Raw genomic sequence first — 18,544 nt, forward strand, 5'->3', positions numbered from 1 at the left:
TAGGCTGACCACATAGGGGTTTGGGTATGCCGGTCCCTTCTTCTCTGGCTTAGACCCCAGGCTGCCTCCTGCTGCAGCTGTGAGTATCCTCTCGTGGGCCCCAAGGGAGGGTCTCAATCTCCCTCACCCCTCTTGTACAGGCAACCTTGCTCTGAGCAGCCAGATACAAGACAGGCATTCAGCAAACATGGTCCAGAGATCTCTGAGGGCTCCTCCACCCAACAATACAGGGACCATTCTTGTCTCACCCCTGGCACTGGCAGGCAGGGTGGGCACAGGCTCTCTGCCATTTGAGCAGAACTGCAGACCCCACTCCCCAAACTCCATAACATCCAGCCCCCTCAGCTTCTTTTGTGGGAAACTTGTTAAAAATAATGACAATTACTTCCACAGAGAGAAAGGTACGATTTTCAAAGATTCCCCAGCTCCCTGCATCCTCCCTGAGGCTTACCCCAGGCCCCGAGTTGGCCCCAGATCCCCTTGACACGTGGCTCCCCAGCCCCACCAGTGCTTCTTGTACCCCATAGTGCATCAGAATCCCAGGGGGATAGGGGCAGAAAGAGGTGGCTTTGGAAACTTCCAGGCTCTACCTCTACATTTCAGAGCAACCAGGTGTCCCCATGAGACTAGAAACCCAGCCAGAATGCCAATCCCCCTCCAATGACTTCCTCCCCAAGCTGCCGGCCTATCTGCCCAGCCTCCCAACAGAGCTAGCTGGGTCCCTGCCACCAACCCCACGTGGCCAGGAGCTCCTCGAGAGCAGGGACCACATCTGACTCATGCTGTCTCCCCCACGACACCCAACTTCTTGCTGCCTTACTTACAGCCCTTGGCCAATAGGCTGATGTCCCAGTGTTTGCAGATGGCAGTCAGAGCCTTGGCCCCATCTCCCACCACTGGCGGGGGGGTGTGTGTACTATAATCCAGTAATGCCAGTCCATGTATCTCCCCATACCTGGCACATTCATACCTCCACTTCCTTACCTCCTATGGGGTTTCACAAAGCCTGCAACAGGAGATGACTTGGGGTGGCTCACAAAAGTGCCACAAAATAGCACTGGATCATGGACAGAGGAACGTATCTTCTTTCCATGTCTCTTTTAATTAAGGTGGCTTTTGCCAATCTGTCTGTGATAGTTATCACTCCTGCCCTGAAGCAATTAACAGTACCCACTCCCCACTTTATAACCTCAAAAAAGTCCCAGTTTAGCTGATGAATTATATGGTCATCTAACTTTTAATCCTCCCAAATGCATGGAAGATGAAGTCTCTAGGCTTTCAAGACTTTACCACCTGCCCACGTGCTGATTTCTCTGTCTAACACGCTGAGAAGAGGGACGAGTATTTCACTAGAATTTGATAATGTTGCCTTGTTTTCACTGTGGTTGTTTCTTCGGTTATCTTCTATTTCAAATGAGTGATACCCTTTTTCCATTTATGATATAAAATTTCTTTTTAATAAAATGAATTTTAAAAGCAAGTCAAGGAAAATTTCATAGGCTAGTGACTTCCTATTCACTCCTCAAAACCCAGCTCGGAATCACCATCTTTAAACTGCCTTCTCACTCCTGGTGGTTTTGTCCCTTACTCTTCCTCCTCCCTTAACATCAGCACACACATACCACACCTATTATACTAAATTATTGACAACAGGCAGCTATTTATTAGGGACTAACCATGTGCCAGGCACTGCGCTAAGCACTTCGCCACATTCTCTTGCTTAACCCTCACTGTTATTCTGTGGAGTAGCTCTACCATCCCCATTTTCCTGGTAGGGAAATGAGGGTGAAGAAACTTGCCTGCAATCACAGCTAATCGGTGGTGGGGTCAGGAATTGAAGCTGGAGCTGGGCGACTTCAGCCTGTGGCCTTGACCACCGCTGTACTAGTGGTCACTCTCCCCCACCAGAGGGCAGAAGGGGTGTCTGGTCCACCTCAGATCTCATTCACTCTAAGTAGCCCAAGGTCTGGCACAAACTGCACTCTGATAAAGACATGAAGATGCATGTGATAGATGGGCTGGGGTCCGTCCCTGCTGAGATGTGTGGGGGCGTCTGTGCCCCACTCTCCATCCTGTGATAGAGCAACAAAGCTACAGCACAGGTCTGGGCTGGAAGGATCTTCCAGGAAATGCATTGCACGTGCTAGGTCTTCCTCCACCCCCCAAAGATTGGCCCTGCCTCCCTGATGTCTGAGCCCTAAACAGGCAGGTAGGGCCCCACTTGCTGCCACCGGACCAAGCTAGGCTAGCAGAGCCTGAGTGTTGACAGGAGAAAGGCCAATCTAGGTAGGACTGGGCTGGGCAGGTAAGAGGCAGCTTCCTAGAGGAGACAGGCCTGAGCTGTGCTTAGAAGGATTCAGGAATTCTGGATAAACAAGGGCAAGGGCATTTCAGGTGAAGGAAACAGACCAAAAAAAGGCAGGGAGGCCAGAAAGCAGGGAATTCAGGGGCCATGAGAAGCCCTGGTTGAAAGGGTAGGAAAGAATGAGGGAAGGTTGAAAAGTAGGTGGCAGCTGGGTCCAGGGTTGGGCTAGAATGCCAGGCTAAGGAGTTTGGGCCACAGTGGAGAGTCACTGGGGGCTGGATCAGGGAAGTAACACAGAGAACTGGGGGTCCTGAGGCTCCAATGGGCAGCACCTTGTCCAGGTCACACAGCAGCAGCGGCAGAATGGAGATCTGAACCCACTCTTGCTTCCCCGGCCTGACACTCAGGAGACCCCAGGCTCACCTGGCAGCCATGACTCAAGAATGGAGCCTGATGATGGGGAGATAAGGGCAGGACAGGGCCCCTAGGGGGAGGCAGGGAGTGTGGCAGAGGAGGGAGGGGGATTGCAAGAGTGAAAGCTACTCTCTTCCGGGTGTCACTTTGCACAGCCATCCCCATCGGCCGATGCCTCCTCAGGACTGGAGGGTCAGTGGGCAGGAACTGCAGGTTGGTGGCCGGTCCCCAGGAGCTAGGTTCCTCAGCTGGCACCACCTCTACAACCCGCCCTCCTGCCCCTGCCTCAACCAGCCTCGGTACCAGCCTCCACCAGGCTCCTTCCTGCCTGCCTTCCCTTTCTTCCTTTTCCCCCACTTAACAGATTGCAGCAGCAAGATGGCACAAATTTATGGCTCAACTCACCAAAAATAACAAGAGATCTATCAAAGGCAGTTTGCGTGAAATTAACAGGCGCCTGTACCCTCTTGTCAAACGCACTCAGCTCTGAGGCGAGCCCAGACACTCTGCTCTGCCACTGCCTACCGGTTCCCGGCCTCATCGCTCTTCCAATACCAACCAGCCCCACCCCACCTGGCCTTGCCATTGATCCTATTCAGGGTGTCCCAGAGGAGGTGAGCACAGCTCCCTGCCCCAGTACCTGGCAAAGGGGCTAGGAGGAGGGTCCTGGCCTTCCTGTTCACCACCATCCCCACCACTCTTGTTCTCAATCTGGCAGCTCTATGTGCCAGCCGGTTCTCCTACAGTTGGTACATGTGTCCAGCTGGCCCAGGGGGAAGGAGGTGAAGAGAAGCATGGAGATGAGGCCAAGGGCTTGGCAAAGGTTGTGCTGCCACCAGGCACAGAGTGCCCTGGGCCCTGACGATGCCACTGGCCCTCGGACACTCCCTACCACACAGAACAAACTGAGTCTTGCCCCAGAGTGGTTAGGCAAAAAGAAGGAGGCGGCAGAGAGGAAAAGTCTCTTGCTTACCAGGGGAGAGAAAGAGGCTGTGCCAGGCCAGCTGTGAGCCCTACTGTGCCGTGTGAGCCCTCTTATGATGGCTTATACTCCATCACCCCATGCACCTCCCCACAGGGCCCCCTTGCAGGCAAGCCTATGGAGCACCTGGAATCAAGCCAAGTAGGACAAGGGGCATGAACAGAGGTCAGGCTTGGGAACAGCCAGGAGCCCAGGGCTCCCTGCTCAGAAGTGATACCAGACCTCATGTCCAAGGACAATCAGCATCCCATCTCCACCCATCCTCAGTCACAGAGGCTGCTGCAGAGGCTGTGATGATGGTAAGGATGATGGTGCCCTTCCTATAACCAGTCCTCTCTGATCCCCAAAGACACCCTAGCTACCAACCAGCTCCTGCTTCCGGATCCAACCAAGCCCAGCTGGCCGCTTCTGGCTCCGTGCTTCACATGGCAGCCTGCCCAGGTGGTGCCTGCCCAGGAGGGCAGAGCCTTGCTCCATCCACTACAGACCACTGGGCCGATGGACCACAGGGAAAGCCAGACAAAAGAACTCACCCTCTGCTGAGCATGATGGAGGCCCCCACAGAGTGACAGGCAGTGGCAGCCAGGCAGGAAGAGCCATAAACCTCCTGATATATGCCTGGCACTCTCCACAGATGTTCGACAAAGAGGCGAAATTCAATTTCTTCCTGCAGGCACTAAATCCCAGGCCAGCCTCCAGGGCCTGTAACCTGCCCACGGCCTACCTGTCACTGGGACAGCTTCATTGACCACTGTAAAGAGGCCAAGCTGGCCTAGGAGAGAGGCTAGAGGAAGGCCATGGGGCACTTGCCAAGGTTGGGCATGATGTCAGAAGTCTCTTGGGGGAGGCTGAGAAGCCCTCCCCCAAAGCATTGGGAGAGGCTATTGTCATGATAAACACTCCCTTTTATTAATTCAGAGATATCTCCTCATTGCATGGGTAAGAAACTGATGGCAAAAAAGGGGGATCCACCTAAGATAACAGCCAAAGGCAGTGCCCAACTCCAGGACTCTGGCTTCCAAAGCAGGGATGGGACAGATCATAGTCCTCCAATACTCCCAGCAGCCCTCACATGAGACCCAGTGCCTCCCTGTAATACTCTCTGTCAGATCCAGATGCCCCTTCTGACTTACAGTCCTGCGTGACACCCTCATGATAGTCAGCCAACACCAAATGAGGAAACTGAGGCCCAGAGAGGGGAGGGAACTTTCTGTTAGTACCAGAGCTAAGAACCAAATCCTAGATCTGCCTTCCTCCCACCCAACTCCCTGCCAGTCCCTGGCCCAGCACTGTTCAGCAGGCACTCAGGATCCAGCTGAGGAGCTTGGGGCCTTGAAGCCGCAGTAAGAAAGGCTGGCAAAAGGAAGCTGGGGTGGAAGCAGGAGCAGGCAGGACTCAAGGGCTCAGGGAGCTTTTGCCCAGTCAGCAGGAAGCTCTAGCAGCTGGCGGACTCAGTCCCAGAAGACATGGGCCCAGAGCAGGGAGACAGTGGATGCTGGGAGCTGAGCCAGCCCAGCCCTCCAAGGCAGCCTCGAAGCTCGGGCCTCTTCACCCAGGCACATTCTTCTGCACCTCCCTCTGTCCTGACCCTGGGGCCACTGCCAAAAATCAGTGACCCATGTGGGCAGGAACACAGCCCTGCTCCCTGCCTACTTCAGCCTCCAGGCAAACTTGTCAACTTGCAATGCCAGGGCCTTCCACAGTCACTCCCAGCTTTGGGCCTTTGTACACACTGCTCACTTGGCCTGGAATGCCCTCACCACGCCTTTGGCTTGGCTCGCTTCCACTTGTCCTTCAGATCTCTGGCCCTGTTTCACTCCCTTCAGGTAGCCTTCCCGGACTGCCCAATTAGGCAGTCCCTTCCCTGGGTTTATCATGATGCTCTGTCTGATCTGTGCCCCCATTCATCCACCCAGACTGCAAACTCTTCAAGAGGGAGGTGGATTAGGGACCCTAATCCATTTTGGTGACCCCAGCATCTAGACAAGGCTAGACACAGAGAGGACATGGGTGAACAGCTAGCTATATGAATGGCCCAGGGATCTGCTGAGATGCACCATCAGTCCCTGGACACAGGCACCCCACCCAGGCCCTGCTCAGACTCACCATATCTCATCTCCGTTGTGAACAGGTCATTGCTGCTCCCCGAGTGCAAATCAGCCTCAGCAGACGGGGGTGGGCCCCCAGGCACGAGGGCATTGGACAGGGTGTGGGCAGCCGAGGGACCTGGAGGTGTGGTGGTGGCAGGGCTGGACCCTGCCTCACCAGGGCAGCTGCAGCTGGGCTGCGCAAAGCCACAGGCCCTGCCGGCAGCACGGCCACACTCCTCGCTCCAGCGGCAGAGCACACCGCAGGTGAACTGGCTGGAGTTGTTGTTGTTGATGAGCAAGACCTCGACAAAACGGAAGGCCAGGGCCGCGGGTGCCAGAAGGCGCCGGGCCTCGGAGGGCTCGGCCGACAGGCACAGCTGCACGAAGTTCTTGTCGAAGTGCAGGAAGGTAAAGGGGCCTGAGCCACCGCACAGCTCCAACCCCGCCGCCTCCTCCTCCTCCAGCCGCCCAACCTCCGGCTCCACCTGGGCCACCGCCTCCTCCAGGCTAGGCCGCAGGCAGGTAAAGTTGACCAGGTAGTGGTCCAGGGGCAGCAGGCGGGGCGCAAAGTGGGTGCACACCTCCTCCTGGCGGTTGAAGCGCAGGTAGAGGGAGTACTTGGTGGGGTCAGGGTTCTCCAGCGTCCAGGAGCAGCCTGAGGCGATGGTAGGAAAGAGGTCCTGCAGTGAGAAGGCCCCGTAGAGCACACCGGAGGCCAGGGCAGAGCAGGCACTGGGGTCGGGGTCGAAGGCGGCGGCCAGGCGCAGGGACAGAATCACAGATAGTAAGAGGGGACAGGCTGGGGTCATCCTATGTCCCTTGCCCTGTGGAGAGAGACAGTGTCAGTGGCCCCAGGCACAGCCAGCATGGGCTCTGAATCTCCTGTGGCTAGCTACAGGTAGTGGGCCTCGGGGTTAAGACCACCTGTATGACAAGGGACTTGACATCTGAGCCTCGGCTTCCTTACCTGTAGAATAAGACACTTGGGAGGGTGCCTGAAATCTTGTAAGCCCTTAAGAAACATTCATTGTTGTTACTATTATCCTATAGTCCTGGGTCAGTCTCATCAACCACAAGCATCTCAGCTTGACAATCAGATCCAGCCCCATCCCCTCCCACCCAACTTGCATTCTCCAGAACTGTTGCTCTGTCGCAGTGTGTCGTGATCAGCTGTGGGGTGTGTCATGCGTAATACAGCAGTAACTGTCAAAGTAGTGATGTTTGACAACGATTTGCTTTTGTATAAATCAAAGCGATTCAAGGTTATTCCCAGAACGTCATTCTCACTCATTTGCTTTACTGAGTGGGAGACAAAGGGGAGGCGTTAGCACCAGTGTGCCAGGGACTGCGCACAACCTGAGCCATGCCCATGGGAGGGCATCGCAAGTATGAACATCAAGAGTATTGCTACTGTGGATTTCCTGGTGGAAACAAGCGGGAGTGGCATCTGCGAAATGGGTGCAGTAATTTCCCGAGAACCCTCCTTCCCCTCCCATCATGGGGTTATCTTCCAAGGCCTGGCTCAGGGCCTGCTACCCCCAGTGAGGGCACAATGCCATCTCCCTTCTCTTAGCTCCCACAGCCCTGGCCTGAAAGTCCACATCACCCAGTCATGACCTCTGTCCCTTGCTGTTTCCCTAGGGCTGACTCATGCGCCTCAAGAGTCTTCAGGCTCCTAAGAGTGGAGACCAGAGTTCATTGATTTCCACCTTCCCCACAAAAGTACAGCCCTATGCTGAGCTCCCAGCAGGTGTGAATGTCCTCTAGGTGTGGGAGGGCAACAGGGCGCAAGCCCAACCCTGACAGACATACCAGGCAGTCAGGCCAGGGTGGACCAGAGCAGCCAGGACACAGTCACTGCCCACAACCAGCTCAGTCCCACTTCCAGCCCTGCCCCCAAATCGATCCACACTGCCTCCTCCTCATGTCCACAGCATAGCTCACAGCACTGGATGGGCCCCAGGAGCCTGCTTGTTCCACATTAGAGGAAAAAGGATGAGGCTCTGAGGGGGGAGGCAACCTGCTCAAGATCACACAAGAGTGGCCGACCTGGGACTGGAGTTCAAGACCTGAGGCCCCAGCGTGGGTTTCTCTCTCATCCACCAATAGCCTCTTGCTCAGTCCCCTTCCTTGCTCAGGCTTCAGGCCCGATGGACAAGCCATTAGCTCTGGGAACTGAATCACGGGCATAGGAATATTCACAGGTGTGGCTAGATTGTCCTAAAACAAAGCTGCTCCTCAGGGACAGATTTCCCCTTAGCTGGTCAGGAGTCTAAATAGTGGCCAGAGGTTGTGGGGGGTAGGAATTAGAACCCCAGGATTCCAATCCCTGTGTAGCATCCACGGAGCTCCTCACTGCGCCAGATCCCACATGCTACAATTCTCAGCCAGGCCCAAGCCCTAGCCACAGTTAAGCACTTGCCCCTTCCTAGCCACAGGGGGGTGGGAGGGCAATAGGGGCAACAGCACTAGGCAGCCCCATTTACCGGGTAGGAGCCGCCACCCACCTCCTCCAAAGACCCTCATGGAGTTTTTCAGCAGAAGCCAGAGGCTATGTCTCCACTGCCCCCCTCAGAGCAGAAAAAGGAACAAGACCCTTGGTCTTCCCCGCCCCACATCATGCCTGTCCCAAACTGTTCAGCCCGCCCAGCGTGCTGCAGCACCAGCAAAGCCAGCGGCTGATGATGAGTGACATCCAATCCCCCTGCTGCCCCCAATTATTTTTAAGCAGGCTGCAAAATTCAGGCCATGGCTGGGGCTCAGCGGAGGGGAGGTGGGAGCTCATTATAATTGGCCTCACCTCCCCCACTTAGACCAGGCAGGGAATCTCCCCACGCAGTCACCAACACACGCAGGTTTGAACATCTCTGTGCCCTGTAGGCATGCACACAAAAGCGCGTATGCACAGATGCATATTTAGACAGGCAGTCACAGACACTGTGCGTGTGAGGAGATACACATGCACATAGATGAGTACAGACCACTGATTCGGGAACTCACATGCACACAGGGCTACACACATTCACGTGGACGAGGGTATAAAGAGCCAAACACTTGTTCACATAGGCAGAGATGCAAATGTACTCTCCAGTGTGAACACACACAGGTATTTGGTCCTCTGAGGCTCAGCATGACAGCTAAGTGTCAGACAGGATCTGACCTGCTGCTCCTTCCTTTGTGTTCCTGAAGCCTCTCGGGCGTCCGCTGCTCCCTACTCCATAGCCCCAACTCCCCCACCTCCTGGGCGTCCACTGCTCCCTGACCCACCAAGAAGCACTAGGTACACATCCTTCAGAGCCACAGCCTGGCTTCTCCAGAATTGAGCCACCTCTTAAGGCTGCCAAAACGCCTCCTGTACTCAGTCTCCTTCAGACACCCCTTCACACCAATTCTAGAATTTCACTCTTTGTATGGATGACCCTCACTGTTCTTGCTGTGACCTAAGATTTTTTAGAGGCCCCTCTTTATATCATTCCCCACCCTGCAAAATAAGGCAAAGAGCCCAATTCCAAGCTAGGTCAGAGAGAGCCTCCCCTGGTAGGGGACCTAGAAGAATCCTTGCCTCACAGGCAGCCTAAGTGGTTATTAGCCATGATTAACCTCCCTGAGCCTCAGTTTCCCACTCTGTGGAAGGATCCCTGCCCTCAGGATTGTATACACCTTCTCATTCAGCCTCACAGAGGCCAGCACAGAGAAAAGGCTCACAAGTTCCCTCCCCCTCCTGCCCTCCCTTTTCTCAGAACCTCACAAACTCTCCCCTCTTTCCTGCTGAGGTCAACTGCTGCCTCTGGGAAGGCTCTTTGGGTTGAACCACAAGAGTAGCTTTGCCACCTGTAAGCCCACAAACCCCTCCACGCACAAGCGCCAACTAAACAGGAAAGGCAAGGAGGGCAGCTCTGAGGAGGTGCTTCCTGGGTCAGGAGGTAAATGGACAGAATGATCAAAAGGCCTTGTCCCTCGGGACCTCACTGGGCTGAGACGGGTGAGTTGCTGGATGGAGTGATCTCAGTCTCAGGGACCCCTCCCCCCAGGCTACTTTCACCGCAGGTGTGCGGCCTCCCAGCAAACCTGGGAACCCACCCTCTGCCCAAGCACACTCAGGCCCCCGCGCTCCCAGGTCCCACAGGCCTGCCCGGCCTCGGGTTTCCCTTCTGCACCAAAGAGGGAATCAGAGGCTTTCGCAGCAGCTGGAAGGGCCAAGACAAGGCTGGGGCGGGTGGACAGCAGAGCGGAGGGGTGGGGCACCTCAAGTCAAGAGCTGGGGTCTCCGGAGATCCCCAGGATCGACCCCTATCGGCCTGGCCGGCTAGGAGCAGGGCAGCTGGGCTGTGGGGAGCCGGGAGCCCCGGCCGCGGTCGGGGGAGGGGTGGCGAATGGGGGGAGGGGGCGCGGTGGTGCGCACGTCGGTCGGATTTATCCACCTGGCAGCTGCAATTCGCCCGCCCGTCACTCACCCTCCGCCTCCCAGGCGCTCACTGCGGGGCCAAACCCAGGCCCACGCACGGGCGGACACCCACAGTCCTGGCCTCTGAGTTCCCTGCCCACGCACCTGCGGGGGTGGTGGGGGGCGGGGTCCTCAAGGACCCCTGTCCCAGAGCTCTGGCATCCTGGAGGGGGCACAGCCTCCATCCAACCTCTGGAGCTGGTGGGCAGAATCTGAGGGAGGGGGCGAACCCCCAGTCCCCCCCAGCCCAGGGCGGCCCCCTCCCTCCAGACTGGCAGAGAGTCTCTCCACCTCTCTCCCAAGGGTCTCTGTCCCGGGAGGGGGGCTCCGGGAGCCTCCCGCTCACCACAAGAAGGGGGTTGAGGGGGTTGAGGAGAGGTCCCCAGGCCCCCGGGGCGGGGCGGCGTGGGCAGCGGGGGGAGGGGGGGGCGGTGACTCAGCCGCCCTCCGCCCGCCTCCCCGGAACTTTGCAGCAGCTGGAGCCACGGTTGCTACAGGAACCGAAAGCTTTTGTTCCCCAATGTCAGGGCTGCCATCGCAAGAGGGAGGCTGCCACTCCCAGGTGGGACCCAGGCCTGGCCGCACTGCCCATAGGACTTCCAGCCCAACAGAACCTCACAGATTCGAGCCCCCTCTCCTCTTACCCCTCCCTTCACTCACGCCAAAGCCAGGTTTCTTCAAACTCTTGGGGCCCACAGATCAGGTGGCCCCCTAACTCTGATCTGGAGCACTAACTGCCCTGGAAAGTGCCAGATGGCATCTGACCTCCTGGGGGAGTTAGAGACTTTTCTGTGACTCGTGTGCTCCTCTGTGACTGATTTCCCATGTCCGCCCCCCCCCCAACAGGCAGCCTACCTTTGGGGACCTTGGCTTGGGTTTCTTCTCTGTACTTATCTCACCGCCAGACTCTACACCTGAACAAGGACTTCAGCGGCCCTGACCGGAACTGATCCCAGAGTGGGCCAGTGGGATGCTAAAGGATGAGTGAGGAAGGGGGGAAACTAACAGTCACAGGCTCCCTGGAACCACTTTGGGGGGCTGAGGTATTTTCTGGCTTTATTATCCTGGGGGTTGTAGTGAAGTCACTAGAACCTGTTCCATTTCTCCTCTGGGATTAGGAGTGGAGTAGAGAGGGGCCTAATTTTTGGTCTTGAAGAGAAACAGCCCAACACACCTATTATTGTTGGGCATTATTAGGTGCCAGACACTCTATAAGAACAATCTAATTTCATTCTCCCAGCAACTATATGAGACAGTTATCATTGACCCATTTTATAGAGGGCCGACTGAGGCTCAGAAAGGTTATGCAGCTTGCCCAGGTCACACACCTTTTCAATCCAGGTCATCTGACCAAAAGCTGAGTTCCTAACTACTTCCTCAGCTCCATTACCTGGGTGTTGGAAGGGAGGAAAGAGGGCAGAGGCTAGCCAGGACCTCACTTTGTTACCTACCCAGACCTCTTCCTTTCTAAAAGGGGGGGGGGGGGCACAAGAGGAGAAAAGGCAGAGAAGGGAAGAAGAGGGGAAAATGTCAATCTTGGTCCAGAGAAGACCTTCCCTTATGCTTTCACCACCACCAGGGCACACCCTGTAGAGAGTCCACACCGACCCCCACCACTGTAGCATGGGGGACACTCCCCGGGTGCCTACTGGTCCCAGGGCTATGTGGTCTCCCCCACTGCCTACTCCATGCCCAAGCAAGACAGCGCCCACCTCTGCCCCTACCTCCCACCTAGTGGGGACTGCCCTGGGGTAGACAGAGGCTCCCTGGGGACAACTGCCCAAACCCAGACAAGCCCAACCAGACCATCTCAAATCCAGGGGCCCATCCTGTCGGTCTGTGCCTGGTGGCGCAAAGGGCTCCTGAACTGCTGCTAAGATGAGCCCTCTCCTCCACCCCACCTCACCCCCAAAGTAAATGACCCGATGACCAGACCGGTTCCAGCAGGGGTAACGCCAGGGGGCACCCGGCCTCGCCCACCAACCTCCTCTCCACAGGGACTTCCCAGCGCTAGTCCCGCAGCCACCGTTGCTGCTTGGGCTGCGGAAACCTGGGATTGCCCGCGGATGGAAATGGGGGTGGCGGGTCCAGGGCGGCGGGCAGGGGGCGCCAGAGGACGCCCAGGGGCCCGGCCGGCAGCTGGCCAGGGGGGGCAGGCGGGCAGTATCTCTTGGCCCCGGAGCCCCTCCCCCCGCCGGCACCAGACCCTTCGCTGGCTCTACAACCGCCGCGGCGCCGAAGACTTCGCTCGGACCCGGCCGACTGCGGGAGGGGCCGCCAACTTCACAGCCTACAAGCCCTCCTCGCCCATCGTGCCAGCCCCCGGGGCTGCGGGAGAGTGCGTTTGGTCCCTGGCTCTATGCCCTGGGGGTGGGAGAAGAGGGATGGGGGTGGACAGATAGACTCCGGCCAAAGATGGACAAGGGAGCCAGAGATGCACGGCCAGCCGAGATCCTGGCTGGAGAGGAGGGGGCTCCGAGCAGACGTGGGGGACACAGCCCCAAGTCCAGACTGAGGGGGAGGGACTTGCAGCAGAGATTGGCGAGGGATAGCGGGACACCGGACAAATATGGGGGAGGGGGCAATCCGGACAGAAATAAGAGGGGAAGCAATGGTCAGGGTACCCACTCGGGGAAAGGCAGTAACTGTGGGCAGACATGGATGGGGACAGGAAGGGCTCCGGGCAGAGATGAAGTGGAGGAGAGGGGCAGGGTCCGGCATCCAGACAAGGAGGGGGCATTAAAGGGAGCGCACCATCGAGCTGTAGGTTGGAAAGAGGGGTTCTAATGAAGGGGGGGAGCACTGCCCGAATCCAAGCTGAGACAGCGAGAGACTGGAGACGAGGATGGGGGTAAGGTCTGGGTCAGGACTGGGCGGGGGCGGGGGGCGCTTTAGCAAAGATGTAAAGGGGAGGCGGTGGAAAAGGGACTCACCAGGGATAAAGGAAACCTCGGCCCCAGGCTTGCAAGTTCCCAAAGAGATGGGAGTGGGTAGGCGCCGAGCGAAGTCAGTTCGGGCAGGGGAGAATTCAGCAGATGGGCAGGGGAGCGCCCCGAGTCCCGGCTGGTGCGGAAACTCCGGACCGCGCGGGGAGGGCTCGGTGAGGGGCCGCATCAGGGTCTGGGGCCGAGCACTCACCTGGGCGCCGTCAGCAGCAGGAGCGGGGGCCGGCGCTGGCGGAGACGACCGAGGGGCGCAAGTTTGCCATCCCTAAGGCGGGGGCCTGGCCGAGCGCGGGGCAGCTCGTAGCAGCCGCGCGGAGGGCCGAGGCTCCCGATCCGCGGAGCGGCGGGTGCAGAAAAGGCGCCGCGGAGCAGCGCGGGGCGGGCGGGCGGGCGCCGGGCCAGGCGCTGGCTCCTGCCGCCGCCCCCCACCCCCGATCCCCTCTCCCCCGCTCGGATCACTGTCCGCGTCTCGCACCGCCTCCTATTCACGGGCGGTGGCCGCAGCCCCGGACTCTGGGAGCCGGCGCCGCATCCTCCTCGGTCTCCAAGAGCCGCCGCAGCTGTCGATGCCACCGCCTCCGCCGCTGCCGAACCGGGTTCCTCGGGCCGCTCCGGCCGCTGCCCGCAGCGCGCGCCAGGCCGAGTGACCGCCGAGGCGGGACGCGGCGCCTGCGCGGGCCGGGCCTGGGAGGGGGCGCGCGCCCGGCCCGGCGCTAGGAGCAGCGCGAGAAGGGGTGGGGGGCGGGGGCGACGCGCGCCGCCTCCTGTTAAAGGGGGAGCGGCGTCAACCGAGCCAAGCGCGCCCTCCCCTCCCTCCCTGGGCCCCAGGCGCCGGCGCGGGAGAAGCCCCGGGTAAGCCCCCGCCCCGCCCGCGGCCTCCGGGACCGCAGAATGAGGCGATCCGAGACGCCCCTCCAGAGATACCCTAGGCGAGAGGCATCTCAGTCAGTCTCAGGGGCATTTGCCCACGCCCACCCCCATGTGCATTGCAAATTGCATATCCCTGTGCATGCAGGTGCCACTCATGTGCGCTGAACTTTGCATATGCTTATGCATACAGGTGCCTTAAGTGTGCACTGCAATGTTCACTGGCTCTATGCATGCAGCTCCTACACACATGCACAGTATGTTTACATGTGCTCAGGTCCTGAATGAATGTTGCTTTATTCCTGTATGTAGGGATGCTATTTGTGTGCAAGCTTACAAGCGCCACATATGTGCTGAGTGCTGTGAGTCACTTGTGTGTAGGAGCCACATATGTACACTGCAGTGTGGTATGTTTGGTGCATACTCCGGTGTAAATTCTGCAATGTTGCATGTCCCTAGGCACGGGGATGCTACACGTGTGCACTGTGTTACATGTTTTCCTGAGGGCCTGTCTATTCCCACAAGCACCTTTCCCTGTGCCAGGGGCGCCCCCATGTTGCATCTGTTTGTGTAGAAGCAGCAGAAATGTACAGACCCGCCCCCTCCCCATCCTGGCACTGTGCCCAGGGACAGTTGGGTTGGGCCATGGTAAAGGCGGCACCCAGGGAGATGCCTATGGCTCAGGGCCCTGGTTGGGTGGTTTGTGGCCTGGGCATGTTGCCACCAGGAAGATGGGCAGACCAGGGACACACTACTTTGGCCAAAGACAAGTAGGTTAATCAGATGGCTCTGGTCAGAGGACAAGCCAGCAGGGAGGCAGCTTTGCAGTAAGGGTGAGATGGTTTCAGGAACCCTACTTTTTGAAGGTTCTCTGGCCAGGAAAGGTCCAAATCTGGGGACAGAGAAAGTCCCCAGTCCACCCAATCCCAACCCCACTTTTCTAATGAAGGCCCTTGAGTTGTGTCTCCCTGGAGATGGGGGTTGAATGAGAAGACTCCACCTCTCCCCAAGGCAGGACCAGGAAGAGGCAGAAAGAAAAGACCCTTGTTTCCTCCCTCTGTCCCTCCCCCATCCAGCAGTCTCAGTGACATTTGTTGTGAGTGATGGTGAGAGATTATCGACTTTAATGGAAGGAGGTAATAAGGGGCGATGAAGGAATCTCACCCGTCACCTTAAGGGAATTTATGAGGCTGTATGAGGCAGGGAGGAGGGTGGGAGCCCAAGGAGGCGTGTGCCTTGGGTCTAGCACAGGCAGGCAGAGCATGTGGGTTCTTCCCAGCACCCTCAAACACACCGCAGGTCTCTGGGTTTTGAGGCTCAGCCCCTATTGTAAAAGCCGGGCAGGTTGCTATCTGCATGGTGTGTCGAAAGCCACCCCAAGGGCAGTGGGAGATCCCAGGCCTCCTCACTTGGGCATTGTGAGGGGTAATGGGGTTGGTGGGATTGGGGCCTTAAGGATGTGGGCAAAGGTGGGGAGATTGATTGGGACATGGGGTACCCACAAGGATGTAAGGATAGGCCCTCAAAAACCTCCAGGACCCTGTCCTACAGAGCTCCAGCCCCTTCCACTCCTACAGAGAACTGCCTCCCTCTTTATGAATATTCATGATTAGCATACTAGAGACCCAGAGCCCAGAGAAACTCAGGCAGGTCTCTTGCAGATGTGATGCAGCTGGGTCCCTAAAGCCCTCCCCAACTCCCCCAGAATCCAGCTGGATGTGGGGGGTAATGGGAGGGGCTGGCTCCAGAGAGATAGCAGTGTTTTGTCTGTTTCTCTGTTCCTTGTTAGCCCTCTGACTTCTTGACCCCTTTCTTTCAGTCATAAAAATGTATGCCCTAGGAAAGACAAGTGGTCAGACAGAGTGAAGGACTGACAAAGATAGTACCCCATACCAAGGGCTCACAGCTGAGTGAGATTAGCAAGACAGGACGGTTGTGGGAACTGGACAGAGAGAGCAAGACCTCCTAGGGGCTGTGCAGAAGCAGGCTAGATTAGGGCAAACCTCTGGAAGCCTCTCCCAGAGGTGCATCTGTGCATCAGGGCTTACCCACCTCCTTTCCCAGGAGCTCCTGCCCTTCCAGACTCACTCTGGTGATGATGCCGCCCGCCAGGGAGGACTCAGAGTAATTACAAATCGTTTCCATATTCAAATCCAGCTGGTTGAAGAGAAATTACTTTTCCAACAGACCAGACAGGGGGTGAAAAGAGCAAGTCTCAGCCCCATGAGGGGCCTCCAGGGAGCCTGGAGCAGAGACTGGGCAAGGGAAGGGGCACCAGCCAGAGCCTGAACACAAAGGGCTTGGGCAGAGTGGAGGGACATCCCTCCACCTGCCCCTTCCCTCACAGACTGAGCAAAGGACAATGACCCCAGCCCTTTCGCCCCATTGGGGCCCTCTCTGGAACCTCGGAGGGGTGGAGTGGTCCAACCCCACAGGGCAAGCAGAAGTCAGGCTCTCTACCCTGCTCTCACACTGCCATGCTCAGTGACCTTGAGAAAGTCCCTTCAGCTCCCTGAACCTCTGTTTCCTTATCTGTGAAATGGTGTAAATAATCTCACCTGAGTGAAAATGATGGCTGCAGCAAGATAAAAGATATGGATTAACAAGAGTTGCCTCTGAAAGAGGTATTTTAAAATTATTATTATTATTATTATTTAATCCTCACCTAAGAGGGTTTTTGATTTTTAGATAGAGGGGGAGGGGGAGAGAGAGAGAGAGAAACATTGATCTGTTGCCTCCTGAATGGCCTCGACAGGAGTTGAAGATCGAACCTGCAACCTAGGTGTGTGCCCCAATCAGGAATCGAACCCACAATCCTTCGCTGTACGAGAAGACGCTCTTACTGACTGAGCCACACCAACCAGGGCTAAAACTATTTTTTATTACCAATTAATTCATAATTAATATTTTTGTTAGCAGTAACAGCCACTAGTGGCCCAGTCTGGAGGCAGCACAGACTTCAGTGGGGCAGCTCAGGGGCAGATAGAAGGTCGAGTAACCCCAGCCTTACCCGCCTGACCTCGGCCCTGCCTCCCACTGGGCCAGCCACGGCTATGCTTCATTGCCCTTCAAACAGATGAGAAAATGTTCGTCTTTCCTTCCCAGTGATTTATTTGGCCACAGCCTGAGGTTTCCTTCTAGCTGGTGGGACCTAGGAGGGCCCCCTCCCTCAGCCCCCACCCTCCACTGCCACTCAGCCAGGCACCCATAGCCACCAAAAGTTCTGGGTACAAAGATCTCCTTTCAGTCCCCCACTCCCACCCCAGGCACCTCTCAGGAGCTCATAACATGTCCCCAAAGACACCCAAATCTGTGTGATGGTCTTTTACCAGGGTCTGCCCCAGAGCTCATATGACAAACCCTCACTACTCTGATGTCATGGATGCTGGAGGGCTATCCTGGAAAGGTGAACTGTCCTTCTCTGCCTGGGGAAGTCCTACATGTCCTACAGGTGCCAAACGGGTTAGGAGCCTGGGGCAGCCCAGGCTGGGTGTTTGTCATTTTCTTGGTGATGTAGATTAGGGAGAGAAGGGAGGATTACCTGCTCCCTAGCTGAATCTTCCCAGAAGGTCAGAACCTGCATTATCTGGCCCCTGGCCCTTAGGGCAGAGGGTGGAAAAGACCTTTAAGGTCCCAGGTGATCTGAATACACATGTCTTATACTGGAGGGTGGGCACAAGAGCCTGGCACCAAAAAGGTCATTGTCATTCATTAAAAAAATATTGAGTGTTGCCCAGCCGAGCGTGGCTCAGCGGTTGAACATCGACCTAGGATCCAGGAGATCGCGGTTCAGGGCACGTGCCCGGGGTTGCAGGCCTGATCTCCAGTGCAGGGCATGCAGAAAGCAGCCGATCAATGACTCTCTCTCATCATTGATGTTTCTGTCTCTCTCCCTCTCTCTGAAATCAATAAAGACATATTAAAAAATTTAAAAAAATTTTTTTAAATATTGAGTGTTTACTATATTCTAGGCACTGGGATCCAGGCCATTGGCAAATCCTGTTGCTTCTGTCTCCCAAAGTATCCCAAATCTATTCACTCTTCACATCCCCACTGCCACCACCAGAGTCCAAGCCTGATGCCTGAACTCTCCCTTATTTAATCTCTGGGCTCCCGCTTCTTCCTCACCACCCCAATCCATTCTCCTGGAGCCCGATGAACTATCTTTTTAACATGTAAATCAGGGCACCTCTTTTTAAGCCCTCCAATGGCTCCCCACTACCCTTACCAGCCTCTCCAGAGCTATCTCCTCTACCCTACCCCAACACCACCCCACCCTAGGCTTGAGTAACACAGGTTTCCTTGCTGTTCTTGGAAAATTCCACACCCTTCTTCTCCTGGCACTTCTCCTGGCTGACTCCTTCTCATCAGGAAGGTTTCAGTTCCAACATCACCTCCTCTAGGATGTCTCCTCTGATTAAACCTCTAAAGTAGCCCGCTCCATCCCATGGCCTTGTAGTTCTTCCTAGCACTCATTACTCTGAAAATAAGTAATTT

The 18,544-nt window shown here is 56.7% G+C and overlaps 1 protein-coding gene across 2 annotated transcripts in view; it reads right to left on the bottom strand.

Annotated features, from left to right (window-relative positions):
• The window catches only part of ADGRB2 (adhesion G protein-coupled receptor B2), a 60,009-nt gene that overhangs the window by 23,089 nt on the left and 18,376 nt on the right, over window positions 1-18,544 (bottom strand). The window contains exons 1-2 of one of the 2 annotated variants that reach the window (XM_016217426.2): window positions 13,374-13,512; window positions 5,808-6,615 (exon numbers count right to left, since the gene is read on the bottom strand). In XM_016217426.2, the coding sequence (XP_016072912.2) occupies window positions 5,808-6,600 (793 nt within the window). In that variant the 5' untranslated portion in view covers window positions 6,601-6,615; window positions 13,374-13,512. Of the gene's footprint in view, window positions 1-5,807; window positions 6,616-13,373; window positions 13,513-18,544 lie in introns of those variants that run through there. The other variant, XM_016217442.2, reaches the window with a different exon arrangement.

Source organism: Miniopterus natalensis, chromosome 9 (genome assembly GCF_054644295.1).
Source record: "Miniopterus natalensis isolate mMinNat1 chromosome 9, mMinNat1.hap1, whole genome shotgun sequence".
NCBI lineage: Eukaryota > Metazoa > Chordata > Mammalia > Chiroptera > Miniopteridae > Miniopterus > Miniopterus natalensis.